The sequence below is a fragment of the Mobula birostris genome, chromosome X (assembly GCF_030028105.1).
Source record: "Mobula birostris isolate sMobBir1 chromosome X, sMobBir1.hap1, whole genome shotgun sequence".
Taxonomy (NCBI): Eukaryota; Metazoa; Chordata; class Chondrichthyes; order Myliobatiformes; family Myliobatidae; genus Mobula; species Mobula birostris.
In genome coordinates this window covers 84,356,622-84,377,759 of record NC_092402.1, presented here as the reverse complement: position 1 = coordinate 84,377,759, position 21,138 = coordinate 84,356,622, and the positions used below count along the sequence as shown (strand labels likewise).

Here is a 21,138-nt window from a genome sequence, read left to right as displayed (position 1 = left end):
GCCTTGGCTGTACAAGCCTTGAGGACAGATTCCAGCAAACTGCAACCTTTTTACCTTTTCTAATACAGTCAATTATAGTGCATACTGTAATGAAAGTCACTTTCATTGATTTAAACCTAAAAGTCATTACGTTTGAAAATGATCCATTAGAAGTTAGAAAATATAAATCACCCAAGGGGAATTGAATTAAATCTCACTGAGAACCATTCTACTCCATGTCCTTTTTTTGCACAGCCTCATTTTATTAACCTCTGGAAATCTTTACAAAGGTTCATTGATCTGAACAATCATAGAAGCAGTTAATTTAGTTAAGCTATAACCAGACCAGCATGGAAGTTTAGCAAGTGTCTCCTCATCGATCCAAACCTAATTTAATAAGTGACAGAAATTGAGTAACGATATAGGAAAAATCTCCTGTGAGCTGTGTGCAGATCTGTCTTAAGACCAGAAGACCGTAAGATATAGAAGCAGAATTAGTCCAGTCTGCTCCACCATTCCATCATGGCTAATCCCGGATCTCACTCAACCTCATACACCTGCCTTCTCACCATAACCTTTGATGCCCTGACCAATCAAACGATCAACTTCCACCTTAAATATATACTCGGACTTGACCTCCCCCACAGTCTGTGGCAGAGAATTCCACAAATTCACTACTTTCTGGCTAAAAAAAAATCCTCCTTACCTCTGTTCTAAAAGGTCGCCCCTCAATTTTGAGGCTGTGCCCTCTAGTTCTGATAACCCTACCATAGGAAACATCCTCTCCACATCCACCCTATCTAGTCCTTTCAACATTTGGTAGATTTCAGTGAGATCTGCCCACATTCATCTAAATTCCAGTGAGTACAGGCCCAAAGCTGCCAAATGCTCCTCATATGTTAACCCCTTCATTCCCGGAATCATCCTCATGTACCTCCTCTGGACTCTCTCCAAAGACAACACAAATGTGATGTTAGAATTCATATCAAGAAGACTCGAATAAAAATGCAAGGATATAATGTTGAGACCTTATAAAACACTGGTGAGGCCTCACCTGTTAGCAGTTTTGGGCCCCTTATCTTAGAAAGAATGCGCTGGAACCTGAGAAGGTTCAAAAGAGATTCACAAAAAGGTTTCCAGGCTTATCATGTGAAGAGAGTTGGATCGCTCTGGGACTGTACTTACTGGAATTCAGAAGAATGAGGGGTGACCTCATTGAAACCTTTTGAATGGTGAAAGACATTGATAGAGTGGATGTGGAGAGGATATTCCAACAGTGGGAGAGTCAAAGACCAGAGGGGACAGCCTCAGATGAGAGGGACGTCCTTTTAGAATGGAGATGAGGAGGAATTTGTTTAGCTCGAGAGTAGTGAATCTATGGAATTCTTTGCCACAGGCAGCTGTGGAGGCTAAGTCTTTATGTATATTTAAGGCAGAGGTTGATAGATTCTTGAATGGTCAGGGCATGAAGGGATATGGGGAGAAGGTGGGAAATTGGGGCTGAGGGGGAAATTGAATGAGCCAGGATGAAACGGTAGAGCAGACTCAATGGGCCAAATTGCCTTATTCTGCTCCTATTTCTTATGGTCTTACATCTTATGGTCTGTCAGTTCCACTCTGAAGCAAGTCTAAAACTTCTGTGCTGTATTTAATCTAAAATTAAATCTTTTGTCTCATTCAATAGATATGAAACCTAGAGTGTTCTTGGCCTCTTTTCAATATGGTCTCACAAAGCTCTATAACCTTATGTAGTTGAATCCTTCCAGTCAAGTAATCTCATCTTTCAAAGTTCTATTCAAATAATTTAAGAGGCAGATTCTCCACTTCAAATTAAACACATTAGCATACTTTTGGGTAAAAGGATAAATTTGTCAAAAACATATGTCTTAGGCTTACCTCATCAGTCTTGCCACCCATTTGTTCAATAACATAAGTGTAGTTCCCATCATAAAAGACACCACTTGAGAAAAGGAAATGAGAATTAGGGATTAGTTTAGTATATATCTAAGTAAAATATATTCACAATTCTCATTGAGAAACCTACAATCTCCAAACCTTTAACTGCAATCAGCTCAACAAGAGTTGTTTACTGCCTTGAGATAAATCCCCAGGGCCTGACAAGGTGTTCCCTCGGACCCTGTGAGAGGCAAGTGCAGAAATTGCAGGGGCCCTAGCAGAAATATTTAAGTCATTTTTAGCAACAGGAGAGATGCCAGAGGATTGGAGGATAGCAAATATGCTGTTCCATTGTTTAAACCAGGCTCTAAACAGAAACCAGGAAATTATAGGCCAGTGAGTCTGACGTCAATTGTGGAAAAATTATTGGAAGGTATTCTCAGGGACTAGATACATGAATATTTTAATAGATATAGACTGATTAGGGATAGTCTGCATGGCTTTGTGCATGGTAGATCACACCTAAACAATCTTATAGTGTTTTTCAAGGAAGTTACCAGGAAAGTTAATGAAGACAAAGCAGTAGATATTGTCTACATGGACTTTAGCAATGCATTTGACAAGATCCTATCAGGAAAGTTCAGTTGGTTGGTAGTAGTGAAATATTTAAGGGGAACATGAGGAGAAACGTCTTCACTCAGAAGGTGGTGAGAGTGTGGACTGAGCTGCCAGTGCAAGTTGGGTATGCAAGCTGAATTTCAACATTTAAGAGAAGTTTGTATAGGTACCTGGATGGGAGGGATATGGAGAGCTATGGTCAGGGTGCAGGTTTAAATGGCTCACCATGAACTGAATAGGCCAAAGGACCTATTTCTATGCTGTACTTTTCTATGACTCTATTACCCAGCCTGCACACCCGTCTTTTCTTGGGGTGATAGAATGGCAGAGCAGACTGAATAAGCCGCGTGGCCTAATTCTGCTCCTATGTGTTATGGTCTTTAAAATGTAACCCTGATATGTCACCATGTAACTGTCTTGGCATGATTGTTGTGCCTTCTTTAAGATACTGGAAGCAGTAATTTAAACTATTAAGAAAGTTACTTTAGTTATGAAGTACCTTACAGAGCAGCTCAGTATTCTTATAGTTGCTTTGTTTCCAAGTACCTGCTTCTGGAACTTTCTATCATCAAACACTGCTGCAACACTACCCTGCGGCTAATCACATGAATTCATCCTTAACAGGGTTAGATCTAAGTAACAACTATTGTCCCTGGACAGATACATTACAACCCTCTGTAGGAGTCATGTATCTATTTTCTGTCTGCCTGTATTGTATTTTGTGTTGCATGCTTATTATGGGTCACGATAATTTCTCACATGGGTCAGGGCATGGTATAGTTACATGTTCACCCTTTGTCCTAGTTAGTTAGTTAGTTAGTTCGAGGGAGCCAGGGACAGGGATGATATTTTTTGTTGACTGCTTAATTACATTAATTTGAATGCTAGTTATTCTTCTTGTTGTATTGCTAATTTAGTTTTGTTAATTTCTAATGTTGTTATAAGATCTTTCATCTTGGCTGGTTTCATAATAAAGGAACAAACGTAAATTATTCGACTTGGAACTCAGTTATTTGGAAGGGCGTCATACAGTGTCAATTTCCGTACTCAGTCTCTCAATGGTTTTGGTTTGCTTTCAAGTAACTGCTAAGTTTTGACGATGACAAAAAATAGTTATACCAAACAAACACCAGCAAAGGATTGCCTCAGACCAGTTGGCAAAACTGGAGCACCTCGTGGTAGGATTATCTGCGGCCTTTTGTTGATTCCTGCTGTGTATTTGTGGTTTGAACACAGTTTTGAATGGTCAGCACTGCCTGTCCATTTTGGAATGTTGTTTGATTGCATGGTGTTTGCTTGACGGTTCATCACTTTATTATTGCAGTTCTGAAATAGCCACAGTTACCGACATTTGAATTGAACACCATGATTGTCAACGTTTAAAATGAATGCTATCTGCTTGTTCTGATTTATGCACTGTGGATGTGTGGACAATTTGTTTGTTGCCTATGTTTATTGAATGGAATATCAATGGTGTGTTTTGTGAATGCACTACTGGAAAACAAACAGTTAGTTTCGAGTTGTGCAATAAGGAGAAAGTAACATGAGTAAATCAAAGCATGGAACTGACGTCAGCAATCCTGAAGTTGGGGCTGGCAAAAGAGAAATTATGCTTCCTGCTAAAGCTTTAGAGGGTAGAGTTGAAAGTCCTCAAAAGAAGTATAAAGCAAATGTCAACAAAATTAAAGTTTTAATACTATCAATTAAACATTTTAAAGAAAATAAGCAAAATGCCTTACAGGTGCAATCTCACCTTGAGGGCTTGACTAATTACTGTGAAACTGTTGCTAAGCAACATCATATGCTAATTTCATTACTTCCCAAGGAGAAACAAGAAGATAGAATGAATGTTTTTCAAACACTAATAGGTATAGCAGCATATTTATAAGGGATGTGAAACAATGATTGACCCCAACATGTTACACTGAAGATCACGTTCCTGCAATGAGTGAATGGATGTCTCACCTTCCATTAGGTAGTGTTCCTCAAGTTCCAAGACACGGCTTGACTATGCATTTTGCAGATGACTCACAAGACGATGTGAAACCGAATGACAGTGTGTCAAATATCAGCACTGCAGGATTAAAATCTAATACCTCCTCTGCATGTATTAAAAACCAGGATGATAGAGCTGAGGATGAGCCAGCAGGTTTACAAGCAGATGACGGGTGTAATATGAATGTAAGGAAGGACAAGCCAGTGATTGGGTACAAATGCAGACAGAGCAAAGAGTTAAATTGTACCACAGGGGCAAAATTCAAAAGGGCAAAGAATGCAGGACTGAAGGTATTCTATTTAAATGTGTGTGGCATTCAGAATAAGGTGGACGAACTCGTGGCACAATTAGAGATTGGTCGGTATGACGTTGTGGGCATCACGGAGTCGTGGCTGAAAGAACGCCATAGTTGGGAGCTGAACAATGAAGGATATACTTTGTATTGAAAGGACAGGCAGGAAAGCACAGGTGGTGGTGTGGCTCTGTTGGTAAGAGATGGAATTACATCTTTAGAAAGAGGTGACACAGGGTCAGAGAACATTGAATCTTTGTGGGTGGAGTTAAGAAACTGCAAGGGTGAAAAAACAATTATGGGAATTATATATAGGCCTCCAAATAGTAGTCAAGATGTGGGGTTGAGATTGCAAAGGGAGCTGGGAAAAGCATGTAATGAGGGTGAAGACACAACTGTAATGGCGGACTTCAATATGCAAGGAGAGGATTCTGCAGGGAGCGCTCATGGAGTGAGGTCGTCTCTCTGGCTTCGCTCCATTCCCGTTATCCTTTTTAACCTATGATCTCCTTGATCTAATCAACTTTAAGTACACCAGAAGACTTATTTTATCTCCCTGAATTATCGATTAATTGACTTCCTTTTGTCAATCGCAACTTTTGAGCTTAAAGAAATGAGTACGAGATCTAAAACCAAAGATGGGAAAGACGCTGATGGGAACGGAGGAAAGAAGAAAGGTGACTCTAAACCAACGGAATTAACTTACGAAGTTATGGTGAAGTGTTTGGAGGAAATGTTTGAGCAGCATCGGATAAAATTATCTGAAAGTTTAACTGCTCAATTTGAACAACATCGTCAAAGCCTTAATGAAGATTTAAAATCAATCACGGAATCTTTGAAATTCCTGAATGCTGATGTTCAAAATCACGATGCAAAAATTTCTGAGCTGGATACTAAATCTCAGAAGACGGATACAAAAGTTGAGATCTTAGAGAAGGATCTAGCTTCGACTACTAAACAGCTCCAACAACTTAAATCCAAAGTTATTGATCTTGAGAATCCATCGAGAAGACAAAATTTATGTTTAATTGGCCTACCCGAGGATGTTGAGGTTGGAGATCCTGTAATATCCTTTGCTAAACTTTTAAAGGATTCGTTCGGTTCAGTTTTTCCCAACGATCCTCCATTACTCGATCGCGCCCATCGTATACCATGGGTAAAGTCGGCAGCGGCTGTTTCCAAACCCAGACCAGTTATTCTTCGTTTCCATTATGTTAATGTTAAAGAACAACTTCTCCAGATCGCTCGTCGACAAGGGATGATCAAGTATCACCAGCATTCCTTCAGAATAGTTCAAGACTACAGTTCTGAAGTGATGAAGGAACGACTGACTTTTAAACCTTTAATGTCGGAATGCTATCAAAAAAATCTCAAACCGGCACTACTGTATCCTGCACGACTCAGAATCTCTCTTCCCGATGGAAATCGTCGTGTTTTCCACTCTACAACTGCCGCTCGGAGCTTTCTGGATGATAATTTCCCATCTGATACAGATACCCTTTCTTAATCTGTGTTGGGTGCTTCCAGCACCAATTTTTTTTCTCTCTGGTGTTTTTCTTCAAAATAAACCTTCTACTACTGTGCGATGAAGGTTTTTTATAAGTTTAAGATTTTTGTTCTTTGTTTTTTACTATAGTGATTATTCTATAACTTATATAGAATATTTATCTTCTGTGAATAACATCACTTTCCCTTAGTTTACCTTTTGTTTTAATTTATCCTTTTTTGTTATTACTAATGATCCGATCTGACGGTCATTTGTAGTTATATGCTTCCTATTTTTGATTTTCGCATAATTAAAATGGCGACTTGTCTTTCTTTTTCTATAATTTTTGGTTTTTTTTCGGGACGCCATGTTCTTATGCTTCTTCTTCCCATAATCCATTTTTCTTATCTTGGAAGCGTTTTTTTATTTACTCGTTTATAATTAACTAATTATATGCACTGATACTGGTTTCTTTTATTTTATATATTTTAGTAATTTTTACTATGGAGACTAATTTACAATACTGTTTATTTTTCACATATATTAGTTTTTGGGAGGTCACTTATCTAACATATATTTTTGGAGTTGCCCCCTGCAGAAATGGGGTTAAAGTTAGTATTAGTTAGTGCTTTTTTCAGCCTTCTCTGGCTCAGTTCGGGTTTCTATTTGGGGTTGGGGGAGGGGGTGGTCTTTTTCTTTTTTAATTTTTTCTATTGGGCTGATTCAGAACTACAAAGATGTCTCCAGTGTCGAGGTTTCCGGTTCCTCTCTAATCATGTATTCCTCTTCCGATTTCATGAGCTCACATTATGGTTAACCCCTTACTTACCAAAGGGTTAATTTTTAGTTATGGCTCACTCTATTAATTTTGTCTCTTGGAATACAAATGGTTTAAACCATCCAATAAAACGGAAAAAGAGTTTCAAAATATTCCAAAGACTGAATGCTCATATTATTTTTGCTTAAGAGACTCATGTAAGGAAAGAGGACAGTCAACGCTTCTTTAAGTTTTGGAAAGAACAACAATACCACTCAAATGCTCAAGCCAAAATTAAAGGCGTTTCAATTTTTATTGATCCCTCAATTACATTCATTCATCAAGACATCATTTCAGATCCTAATGGCAGATTTCTGTTAATTACGGGGGTACTTTTTAATAAAAAGGTCGCTATGGTTAATGTTTACGCTCCGAATGTGGATTATCCTGAATTCTTTAAACATTTACTTACTTCCCTTCCTAATTTAAACGAGTATGTGTTGATAATGGGCGGTGATTTTAATTTACGTTTGAATCCCATGTTGGATAGATCCACAAGTAGTCCGGCTTTACTGAAGAAGTCGGCTACTATTATCAACTCTTTCATGTTGGATGCTGGGATTTCAGAAATTTGGAGATTTCTACATCCAAATGATAAGAAATTCTCCTTTTTTTCACATGTTCACCGTTCTTTTTCCCGAATTGATTATTTCCTGATTGACTCTCATTTGATTCCATATGTAGTTGATTGTAATTATGACATTATTGCTATTTCAGATCATGCTCCATTGAAACTTTCCATCAAGTTAATGGATACCTTTTGTACTACCAGACAATGGCGATTTAACCCTATTTTGCTTCAAGATCAGGACTTTGTCAAATTTATAAAGGAGCAGATTGATTTCTTCTTTTCAACTAATACTACGGATGAAGTTTCCAACGGAACTGTTTGGGACGCCTTTAAAGTTTATATCCGTGGTCAGATTATTTCCTATTCGGCCGGTTTGAAAAGACGTATTAACAATGAAATACTTCTACTGGTTGATAAAATTAAAGAAGTTGATAAAAAATATGCTATTTCTCCGAGCAAGGAGCTGTACAAACACAGAGTTGAACTCCAATTGGAACATAGCTTATTATTAACATCCTTGATCGAAAATCAATTAATGAGAACCAGAAGTGATTTTTATATTCATAGTGATAAATCGGGTAAATTACTGGCTAACCAATTGAAATTTGATTCGGTTAAACGTCAAATTACTAAGATCCGCAAACAGGATGATACTTTCACAGTTGATCATGCTGGGATAAACCAAACCTTTCAAGAATTTTATACCTCTTTATATCATTCTGATTTTCCTCATGATTCTAATTTCATGCATGATTTTTTAAGTAAATTGAGTTTTCCGAAACTATCTCCCGAAGATTGCCTATCATTAGAAACTTCCATTTCAGAGGAAGAAATAATATCTGCAATCTCATCATTAAATTCTGGTAAAGCACCCGGTCCCGATGGGTTTACAGTGGAATTTTAAAAATTTTTTTCCTCCATTCTTTCTTCTAAGTTGTCTAGAATATTTAAGGAAGCAATTAGTTTAGGTAAATTACCACAATCGTTTTATGAAGCCTCTATTTCCTTAATTCTTAAAAAGAATAAAGATCCTACGGATTGTGCATCCTACAGACCGATATCTCTTCTGAATGTAGATTCAAAAATTTTTTCAAAAATTCTAGCTACTAGACTGGAGAAGGTGTTACCTCAAATTATTTCCATGGATCAAACCGGATTCATTAAAAATCGCTATTCATCTTTTAATATTAGGAGGTTAATGAATATTGTTTATACCCCCTCACTTACTACCCCGGAATGTATTATCTCATTAGATGCTGAGAAAGCCTTTGACAGAGTTGAATGGCCTTATTTATTTAATGTTCTTGAGAAATTTAATTTTAATTTGACATTTATATCTTGGATTAAATTGTTATATTACTCCCCGGTAGCCTCGGTCTGTACAAATAATTATAGATCTCCTTTTTTTCGTCTTTTTTGCGGTACTAGGCAAGGTTGCCCTCTTAGTCCTTTACTATTTAATATTGCTCTTGAACCTTTAGCAATTGCTATCCGTGACTCGCCAAATATTGTTGGTATTACCCGTGGAAATGAAATACATAAACTATCAATCCCAAAATCTTTTTTTGATAACGTAGATTCAAAAATTTCCTCATATATTTGGCAGAATAAAAATCCTAGGTTAGGCAAGAGATATTTACAGAAATCCAAGAAGGAGGGGGGACTTGCCCTCCCAAATTTTAGATTCTATTATTGGGCAATTAATATTCGATATTTAAAACTTTGGCTACAAGATTTGGATGCATCTTTAAACCCTCACTGGGTAAATCTTGAATCTAATTCATTACAAGGGTTTTCCTTGGGTTCGGTTTTAGGAACTTTACTTCCTTTTACTTCTTTTAAATCATATAAACAAATGAATAACCCAATAGTTAAACATACTTTACGTATATGGTTTCAATTCCGAAGATTTTTTGGGTTTAATCAATTCATTCTAGCAAGTCCCATTATATCAAATTTTCTTTTTCAACCTTCCATGATGGATCAAGCTTACTTTGATTGGAAAACCAAAGGTATAATATCTTTTCGCGATTTATTCTTGGGTAACTGTTTTATGTCTTTTGATCAACTCTCTAATAAATATAACTTACCCAGATCTCACTTTTTTAGATATTTACAGATTAGAAACTTTTTAATTACTATCTCTCCTAATTTTCCACACCCATATCCAATGGACACTTTGGAAAAAATCTTAGACTTAAATCTTTCTCAGAAAGGTGTAATAGCAATTGTATATAATATAATTATGAATTTATGTCCTGATGCCTCTAATAAAATTAAAGCTGACTGGGAAAGAGAACTTGAGATTAATATACTGACTGAAAAATGGGAAAAAATTCTTCAGTTGGTGAATTCATCCTCTGTATGTGTTAAGCATAGGTTGATACAGTTTAAAGTAGTTCACAGGGCTCATATGTCCAAAGATAAACTATCTCGTTATTACTCTTATATTAATCCAATATGTGACAGATGCCAGTCTGAGATTGCTTCTTTAACTCACATGTTTTGGTCATGTCCCTTGTTGGAGAAATATTGGAAAGATATTTTTGATATTATTTCAACGGTCCTAAATATAGACTTACAACCTCATCCAATTACTGCTATCTTTGGACTACCAATGATAGACTCAAATAATTTAACCTCTTCATCACGAAGGATGATTGCATTTCTTACTTTAATAGCTAGAAGGTCCATCTTGTTGAATTGGAAAGAGATCAACCCTCCTACAGTATTTCATTGGTTTTCACAAACTATGGTGTGTCTGAATTTGGAGAAAATTAGAAGTGCAGTTTATGACCCTTCTATTAAGTTTGAAAAAATTTGGAGGCCATTTATTCAGCATTTTTATTTGATGTAATTTGATCATTTCCAAACTGGTTTTATTTCTCTGTACTGTTGTTGGAGGGGAGTGGAGGCGTCGACGCTGAGGTTTTCTTCTTTTCCATTTTTAAGTTGTTAGTTTTGCCCAAGTCTTTTAGTTTAGTTTAGTTGTTTTTTTTCTTTTGGGATGGGTTTTTTTTTTCTTTTTTTTGTCTTTTTCCTTTTTTTTTGCTTTATGTTATCCGTGATCAGTTCTACATGTATCGGAGTTTTGGTAATTTCCACTATTTGGTTTTGCAATTACTCTTTTTTAAATGTAACAATACATCTCATATTATCTGTATTATTGCTATGTTTTGTTTCTATATTTTGAAATTAATAAAAAGATTGAAAAAAAATATGCAAGGAGATTAGGAAAATCAGGTTGGTGTCAGATCACAAGAGAGAAAATTTGTTGAATGCCTATGAGATGGTTTTTTTAGAGCAGCTTGCCCTTGAGCTTACTCAGGGAAAGGCTATCTTAGATTGGGTGTTGTGTAATAATCCAGATCTTATTAGGGAGCTTAACGTAAAGGAACTCTTGGGAGGCAGTGATCATAGTATGATTGAATTCATACTGCAATTTGAGGGGGAGAAGCAAAACTCACATGTATCAGTATCGCAATGGAATAAAGGGAACTACAGAGGCATGAGAGAGGAGCTTGCCCAGGTGGACTGGAGAAGGACACTGACAGGGATGACAGCAGAGCAGAGATGGCTGAAGTTCCTGGGAATAGTTCACAAGGCACAGGATAGATATGTCTCAGAGAGGAAGAAGATGTTCTCAAATGGCAGGGTTAGGCAACCGTGGCTGACAAAGGAAGTTAAGGACTGCATAAAAGCCAAGGAAAGAGCATATAAGGTAGCAAAAGTGAGTGGGAAGTTGGATGATTGAAAAGCTTTTAAAATCCAACAAAAGGCAACTAAAAAAGCTATAAAAAGGGAAAAGATGAAATATGAGGGCACATGAGTCAATAATATAAAGCAGGATACCAAAAGCTTTCTCATTTATATAAAGGAGTAAAAAGGAGGTGAGAGTTGATATTGGACCACTGTAAAATGATGCTAGTGAGGTAGTAATGGGGGCCAAGAAATGGCGGATGAACTTAATGGGTATTTTGCATCTGTCTTTACTGTGGTTCCTGAGTTTGGCACAGCCAGTCACTCCCACTACCTATAAAGTGCTCCAAATGGCATGCAATTCTAACAGCCTCTGACAACCAAGCCCAACTCTTGGTCTTCACGTGTGGCTTAGCTACTAGGTTGGCGCGTGGCCAAGTGGTTAAGGCGTCAGCCTAGTGATCTGAAGGTCGCTAGTTCGAGCCTCAGCTGAGGCAGCATGTTGTGTCCTTGAGCAAGGCACTTAACCACACATTGCTCTGCGACGACACCGGTGCCAAGCTGTATCGACCCTAGTGCCCTTCCCTTGGACAACATCGGTGGTGTGGAGAGGGGAGACTTGCAGCATAGACAACTGCCGGTTTTCCATACAACCTTGCCCAGGCCTCAGTCAACATCGAAATCAATGGACAGGCGAAGAAGAGAGAAGAGCTACTAGGTGGGGCAGAACTGTTTCTACGGACAAGGGAAAGGGCAAATGTGGACTACTCAATAATATTATTGATATAATAAGGAAGCAAAATCAAATAACAACCTTATTGGCACAGCAACATATCTCATCTTTGCCTAAAAGAGAGATTCAAATCTTTGATGGTGATCCATTGCAGTATCATGTATTCATGTGGCCTTTGAGAAGAGCATTGAAAGCAAGATTGATAGGCATAGTGACTGCCTCTGTTTCCTTGAACAGTACACTAGGGGTTGCCCTAGATAACTTGTCAGAAGTTGCCAACATGTCGATTCTAAGAAAGGATATGTTAATGCTAAGGCTTTACAGGAATTTACATCCGCCTACATACGAAAGGCTCTTTCTGAGGTACCTATCAAATCTGATTATGTAAAAGCTCTTTAAGATTGCAGTTTACTTTCTTCGAGGATGTTGCAATGCTATGGAAGAAGTACAATACATGCATTAGCTGGACATGTCTGCCAATATATCAATTGTTATAAAGAAATTGCCCTGTATGCTTAGAGATAAATGGAGAATGGTGGTCTGTGAACTGCAAGAAAGGTATAACCATAAGACTACTTTAACTGACAATGCTGTCTTTATTGAAAGGCAAGTAAAGTTTGTAACAGACCCAGTATTTGGGAATATACAGGATGCGACTTCATTCTAAGGCTAAAGAAAGCAGCTTTGCCATTACTGTGGCCACTGTGAGAAGTAAAGCTAAAACTGAACCTGGAACTAATGGAAGAGAAACGGTCTCATCAGCCAAAGGGGAAGTGTCTGTTCTGCAAGGGTGAACACGCATTGACTTCGTGCCCTCAGCTGGAGAAAAGGGTTCATAGTGCAAAGATTGCCTTCCTGGAGGGAAATGGTGTCTGCTTTGGCTGTTTGTGTACAGGACACATCAGCAAGGACTGCAGGAAGCATCTTTCATGCAAGGTGTATCAGGCAAGCATCCCAGGCACTTCATATTCACTCTAATGAATCAAAACAAGCTGTGAAAGATTCAGACACAGTAGTGAGTAGTGCCCTGCATCCAATGGCCTTACAGGGGCTGGTGATCATGAATGTAAACTTCCCATAATTCCAGTACAAGCGAAGACTAAGGAGAGTAATTAGACAGTGGTTACTTATGCTTTACTATATCAAGAAAGTACTGTAGTGTTTTGCACAATGGGCCTAATGAATAAGCTCAGCCTTACAGGAAAAAGAACACACATTCTCTTCTGCACCATGGGTCAAGAGAAGGTTATGAGTAGCTACCTTGTTTCGAGATTGGAAGTGGCTGAAAACTATCGTGGACTACCTAATATCTATACACAGGAAAATATGCCTGTCCATGGAGGGAACATTCCATGACAAAGGGATACTTGGCAGAGGTTGATTAGAAATTGAGCTGCTGATAGGGACAAATGTGCCTAAAGTATTGGAGCCATTGCAAGTGATTTGCAGTGTTAATGATGAACCTTATGGACCTTAGAAAAATGACTGTGACTGGACCACTGAAAGGAGACCATGGTGACAGGAGAGATTGTACACAGGATGAGCTGACAGTTAACAGGATCACAGTTTTGGTGAGCTTTGGCAGTGGTAGTTCAAGGCAGACTTCACTGAATGCAGTAAGGATGAACAAACTGGTTTAAAGAGAAGACTACAAGATCAAATTTACCCAGAAATTTGAGAAGGAGAAGCTAAAGTCAGATGTATCAATATTACAGTAGAGTAACGGGAATTACAGAGGCATGAAGGAGGAATTGGCCAGAACTGATTGGAAAAGAACACTGGCAGGGATGACAGCAGAGCAGCAATGACTGGGATTTCTGGAAGCAATATGGAAGGCACAGGATATATACATCCCAAAGAGGAAGAAGTATTCTAAAGGAAAGATGACACAATCGTGGCTAACAGCAGAAGTCAAAGCCAACATAAAAGCCAAAGAGAAGGTATATAATAGAGAAAAACTGGTGGGCAGTTAGAGGATTTGGAAGCTTTTAAAAACCAACAGAAGGCAACTAAAAAGTCATTAAGGTGAAGATGGAATACAAAAGTAACCTAGCCAATAATACTAAAGAGGATACCAAATGTTTCTTCAGATACATAAAGTGTAAAAGAGAGGCGAGAGTGGATATCGGACCACTGGAAAATAATGCAAAAAATATTTGGCAGGGGGATGGGAACCGGAATGATAGAGCGGAGGAAGGGGAAAACAGAAGTAAATCTAAGATAGTGAGCAGTAAAGATGTCAGGAAAGACAGGCAGGTGATGGGGCAAATGTGTAGCCATTGGGATGAGTTGAAGTGCAATAAAGTTGCAGTGAAATCAAAGCAAAAAGTATCAAATACTGGTCTTAAGGTGCTGTATTTAAATGCGCGCAGCATAAGAAATAAGGTGGATGATCTTGTCGTACAGCTACAGATTGGCAGGTATGATACTGTGGCCATCACTGAGACCTGGCTAAAGGATGCATGTCTCTGGGAGCTGAACATCCAAGGATACACGGTGTATCAGAAGGATAGGAAGGTAGGCAGAGGGGGAGGCGTGGCTTTATTGGTAAGAAATGATATTAAATCATTAGAAAGAGGTGATATAGGATCGGAAGGTGCAGAATCTTTATGGGTTGAGCTAAGGAATAGCAGGGGTAAGAGGACCCTGATGGCAGTTATTTATAGGCCTCCAAACAGCTGCAGGGATGTGGACTACAAATTACAACTGGATATAGAAAAGGCTTGTCAGAAGGGCAGTGTTATGATAATTGTGGGGGATTTTAACATGCGAGTAGATTGGAAAAATCAGGTCGGCACTGGATCTCAAGAGAGAGAATTTGTAGAATGTCTGCGAGATGGCTTTTTAGAACAGCTTGTTGTTGAGCCCACTAGGGGATCGGCTGTACTGGATTGGGTATTGTGTAATGAACCGGAGGTGATTGGAGAGATTGAGGTGAAGGAACCCTTAGGAGGCAGTGATCATAACATGATTGAGTTCACTGTGAAATTAGAAAAAGAGAAGCCGAAATCTGATGTGTCAGTATTTCAGTGGAGTAAAGGAAATTACAGTAGCATGAGAGAGGAACTGGCCAAAATTGACTGGAAAGAGACACTGGCGGGAATGACGGCAGAGCAGCAGTGGCTGGAGTTTATGCGAGAAATGAGGAATGTGCAAGACAGGTATATTCCAAAATAGAAGAAATTTTCGAGTGGAAAAAGGATGCAACCGTGGTTGACAAGAGAAGTCAAAGCCAAAGTTAAAGCTAAGGAGAGGGCATACAAGGAAGCAAAAATTAGTGGGAAGACAGAGGATTGGGAAGTTTTTAAAACCTTACAAAAGGAAGCCAAGAAGGTCATTAAGAGAGAAAAGATTAACTATGAAAGGAAACTAGCAAATAATATCAAAGAGGATACTAAAAGCTTTTTCAAGTATATAAAGAGTAAAAGACAGGTGAGAGTAGATATAGGACCAATAGAAAATGATACTGGAGAAATTGTAATGGGAGATGAGGAGATGGCAGAGGAACTGAACAAGTATTTTGCATCAGTCTTCACTGAGGAAGACAGCAGGATACCGGACACTCAAGGGTGGCAGGGAAGAGAAGTGTGCGCAGTCACAATTATGACAGAGAAAGTACTCAGGAAGCTGAATAGTTTAAAGGTCGATAAATCTCCTGGAGCAGATGGAATGCACCCTCGTGTTCTGAAGGAAGTAGCTGTGGAGATTGCGGAGGCATTAGCGATGATCCTTCAAAAGTCGATAGATTCTGGCATGGTTCCGGAAGACTGGAAGATTGCAAATGTCACTCCGCTATTTAAGAAGGGACCAAGGAAGCAAAAAGGAAATTATAGACCTGTTAGCTTGACATCGGTGGTTGGGAAGTTGTTGGAGTCGATTGTCAAGGATGAGGTTACGGAGTACCTGGAGGCATATGACAAGATAGGCAGAACTCAGCATGGATTCCTTAAAGGAAATCCTGCCTGACAAACCTATTACAATTTTTTGAGGAAATTACCAGTAGGCTAGACAAGGGAGATGCAGTGGATGTTGTATATTTGGATTTTCAGAAGGCCTTTGACAAGGTGCCACACATGAGGCTGCTTAACAAGATAAGAGCCTATGGAATTACGGGAAAGTTACATACGTGGATAGAGCGTTGGCTGATTGGCAGGAAACAGAGAGTGGGAATAAAGGGATCCTGTTCTGGTTGGCTGCCGGTTACCAGTGGTGTTCCACAGGGGTCCGTGTTGGGGCCGCTTCTTTTTACATTGTACATCAATGATTTGGATTATGGAATAGATGGCTTTGTGGCTAAGTTTGCTGACGATACGAAGATAGTTGGAGGGGCCGGTAGTGCTGAGGAAACGGAGAGTCTGCAGAGAGACTTGGATAGATTGGAAGAATGGGCAGAGAAGCAGCAAGTGAAGTACAATGTTGGAAAGTGTATGGTTATGCACTTTGGCAGAAAAAATAAACGGGCAGACTATTATTTAAATGGGGAAAGAATTCAAAGTTCTGAGATGCAACGGGACTTGTGAGTCCTCGTACAGGATTCCCTTAAAGTTAACCTCCAGGTTGAGTCGGTAGTGAAGAAGGCGAATGCAATGTTGGCATTCATTTCTAGAGGAATAGAGTATAGGAGCAGGGTTGTGATGTTGAGGCTCTAGAAGGCACTGGTGAGACCTCACTTGGAGTACTGTGGGCAGTTTTGGTCTCCTTATTTAAGAAAGGATGTGCTGACGTTGGAGAGGGTACAGAGAAGATTCACTAGAATGATTCCGGGAATGAGAGGGTTAACATATGAGGAACGTTTGTCCGCTCTTGGATTGTATTCCTTGGAGTTTAGAAGAATGAGGGGGAACCTCATAGAAACATTTCGAATGTTGAAAGGCATGGACAGAGTGGATGTGGCAAAGTTGTTTCCCATGATGGGGGAGTCTAGTACGAGAGGGCATGACTTCAGGATTGAAGGGCACCCATCCAGAACAGAGATGCGAAGAAATTTTTTTAGCCAGAGGGTGGTGAATCTATGGAATTTGTTGCCATGGGCAGCAGTGGAGGCCAAGTCATTGGGTGTATTTAAGGCAGAGATTGACAGGTATCTGAGTAGCCAGGGCATCAAAGGTTATGATGAGAAGGCGGGGGAGTGGGACTAAATAGGATAAAATGGATCAGCTCATGATGGGAGAATGGATCAGCTCATGATAAAATGGCGGAGCAGACTCGATGGGCCGAATGGCCTACTTCTGCTCCTTTGTCTTATGGTCTTATGGTCTAATATCAAAGTGGATAGTCAAAGTTTTTTCAAGTATGTAAAAAATAAAAGAGAAATGAGAAGTAAGGTAGTGTTAGAGATTGTGGTGGCATTGGAAATGATCATTCAGAAATCATTGGGCTCTGGCATGGTGCCAGAGTCACTCCATTCTTTAAGAAAGGAGGAAGGCAGCAGAAAGAAAATTATGGACCAGATAGCCTGACCTCAGTGGTTGGGAAGATGTTAGAGTCAATTGTTAAGGATGAGGTGATAGAGTACTTGGTGACACAGGACAAGATAGTACAAAGTCAGCATGGTTTCCTTCAGGGAAAATCCTGCCTCTGTCATGGTCTGGTCCGTGAAGTCCGCATTCCGGTTCACAGTCCGGTCCATGGATTCAGGACTCCGGGTCTTCCAGCTGTCCCTTGTTTGGTTGAATTAATCATAGGCACCTGATTCCCATCTTGGGGCTTGGAATATAAGTAGCCTTGGGGTTGAGTGTGGGCTGCTGGTTTGTCTTATCAAGATCTCCTGGGAGTAACTTGCTGGTGGAAGGCTAGAGTGGCCACTTGTCATCTTTAGGCTGCATTGGAGAACCATTGCTTCATGGAGCCTTGCTGTCAGTAGTTGGATCTGTCATTGTGGTATGGATTTGGTTGTTTCCTGGGCCAGCTGAGTGGCTGCCAGCCACTCTGAGCTAGGTAGGGATCTGGCTGTTTTCATAGCCAGCTGAGGTTGCTGGCTGAACTGCAACTCCAAGCAACCCTGATGCAGAGATGGAACTGTCTGTTGTTCTTTGGTGTTTGTCTCTTCTTGCCCTTGCCTCTGTGGGGTAAGTCAGGCTGTTCTGCTGTTGCCCTGTGTGGGGTCTTGTCTTTGCCTCTGTTGGGTAAGTCTGGCCATTCTGCTGTTACCTGATGGATGGTCCTGTCCCACCTTGGTATGGAGAAGAAGTTAAGTCCCAGCTTGTCTAAGTATAAGTCCTGGCTCTATATCTATGTACTGTCCAGTCTTGTGTAGTGTTGTGTTAAAGATGAGTCCTGACTTTTTGAAGGATAAGTCCTGGTTCTATATTGATGTATGGTTCCCAGCCTGCCTCTGAGTGATCAGCCTCTGGCCCCAGCCTGACTCCTGCCTCTAGACCCCAGCCATGTCCTGTCCCATAGTCATGTCCATGCCTGGTTCTGGGGCCTGAGCCTGAGGCAAGATCCAGGTTCTGGGTCCTTGTTCAGTCTCTGGCTTGGGGTCTGAGCCCAAGTCTGTGTTCTTGTCCCTGGTCCTTGTCTGTATCCTGTCATGTCCCTAATCTAGTTAAGCCCTGTTCCTTGTACTTCAGTGTCTGTCTTGCTTTTGGGTCTGTTCCTAATGCCCCCATGGTGACAGCCTTATGAAATGTTTTGAGAGACTCGTACTGTCTTGTATTAAGTCTGCCATACCTGCTGACCTTGATAAATACCAGTTTGTGTATCGTGCAAACAGATCAACAGAGGATGCAGTCATCACAGCTCTCCACACAGCCCTTACAAACCTGGATCAGGGTAACACCTATGTAAGAATGCTGTTTGTGGACTACAGCTCAGCTTTTAATACAATCATGCCCTACAAACTGGTGCAGAAATTGAGTAACCTGGGCCTTGGCAGCTTACTGCTCATAGATACTGGATTTTCTGAGTAACAGACCCCAAAGTGTCAGGATGGGACAACACACATCTACTCTCATCCTGAACATCGGTACACCACAGGGGTGTGTTCTCAGCCCCATCCTCTTCTCTTTTTACCCATGACTGCTCTACCATTCACTCCACCAACACCATTGTCAAATTTGCTGATGATACCACCCTAATAGGTATCATATCAGACTGTGATGAGACAGCCTATAGGGAGGAGGTACAGCATTTGACAGAATGGTGTTGTCATAATAACCTGGACTTGAGCATCACAAAAACCAAGGAGCTGATAGTAGACTTTAGGAAATCAAAGCGTGTCGAGCACTCTGCTCTGCACATATATGGGAAAGAGGTGGAGAGAGTAGACAGTTACAAGTTCCTTGGGGTCCACATCTCAGCTGACCTCACCTGGACTGCCCATACCTCTTATCAGGTGGGGGAAGGCCCAACAGAGGCTCTACTTCCTAAGGAAGCTAAAGCACGCTCTCCTCCCTCATCACCTGCTGATCAACTTCTATTGGACAACTATAGAGAGCCTCCTGACGTATTGCTGTGCAGTGTGGTTTGCCAGCTGCACAGAACAGGAAGGACTTGCAGTGGCTGGTGAGGGTAGCAGAGTGGGTTATTGGCACAACATTACCCTCCCTCAGAGACACTTATACTGGCAGACTTCAAAAGAAGGCTACTTGTATTTCAAAGGATCCCACTCATCCTGGACATCACCTGTTTTCCCCTCTACCTTCTGGGAAGAGATACAGAGCATTAAGGACAAAAACAAAGAGACTCCTTAACAGCTTCTACCCACAAGCAGTGAAATGTATAACACCCCCTTCCCTTCTCCTGTCCCCCTCCTAAGATGGCAGCAGCTGAATGCATCACACTTCCAGGAATGGCAGGTGTGCAATAGTCCTACCCCCCCCCCCATCCATATTATTAATTTTGGATTGCACTCCTGAGGTTTTAGAGTTTATTTTATGTATATATTCTTTGTCATGCTGCAAAACGTTGAGCTGCTAAACTGTTTCATTGCTCCACAACAATGACAATAAAGATCTTCTAACCCTTTGGAATTCTTTGAGGAGATTACAAGTAGGATAGATAAAGGGGATGCAGTGAATGTTATATATTTGGACTTTTAGAAGGCCTTTGACAAGGTGCCTTGTATAAAATCATAAGGGTCATATATATGTTGAACATTCAGTCTTTTCCCAGGCTTGGAGGAATCAATAATGAGGGTGCTTAAGTTTGAACTGAAAAGGGAAAGATTTATTTGGAACCTGAGGGGCAACTACTTCATCCATTGGGTTGTCAATATATGGAATAAACTGCCAGAGGAAATTGCTGAAGCAGATACATTAACAATATTTAAAAGGTAATTGTTTTGGTACATAGCTGGGAAAGATGTAATGGGATATGAGCCGAACATGAGCAAATAGGACTAGTGTAGGTGGGGACTTTGATCAGCATGTACCTGTTGGGCCAATGGGCAGTATGACTCTGACTCAGATTATTCCTGTTTGTTTCTCTCCTATGCAAAGCTCTTCTTTGTCATGTACTTTTACTGGGCACCCAACATTTCTAGTTCCATTTCAGAAAAGACAACTCTGTAATCTTGCATCTTGCTGTGCACCCTTTCAAAGTTAACTCTCTCACAGTAGATGTTCCTTGCAGCTGCACTTCAGGATTCCACAAATATTCTGATCTCTGACAAGCAATTCATTCAAATCTGCAAAGTTGCAACTCCTGCCCCACAAAGAAAACACGAAAGGATTCTCCTTGCTTCACTTTGCAAGTAAAAACAGAAAACAGTCAACTGTTTGATATCCAGGAAGGTTGGAATGTGCTTAAAATTCATTCTTTAGAGTTTCATTTGAACACATTCTGGAGTGATATATTTCTCTCTCCCTTTACTCTGGTTTATTTGCAATAGCCAACTCAATCCACAGTGTGAACTTTCTTTCACTCTCTTTACACAATCTGACAACTTGAACAGCTTTGCTTGCTTCACTAAGTTCTCCCTCAAGAATCCCACAGCCCACTGTTTCTTGGTGAGTGCCAATTGTTGGCTCAATTGGACTAGGCTGCACCTGGCACTTGCTATTCCAAGCCAGGGATAATTTCAGCTGGCATTGTTAGCACCACATTTCA

General features: G+C 40.1%; 1 protein-coding gene across 1 annotated transcript in view; it reads right to left on the bottom strand.

Annotated features, from left to right (window-relative positions):
- adam11 (ADAM metallopeptidase domain 11) overlaps window positions 1-21,138 on the bottom strand; it is a 242,953-nt gene that overhangs the window by 176,289 nt on the left and 45,526 nt on the right. The window contains exon 4 of the mRNA XM_072248984.1: window positions 1,876-1,939. Within this exon, the coding sequence (XP_072105085.1) occupies window positions 1,876-1,939 (64 nt within the window). The remainder of the gene's footprint in view (window positions 1-1,875; window positions 1,940-21,138) is intronic.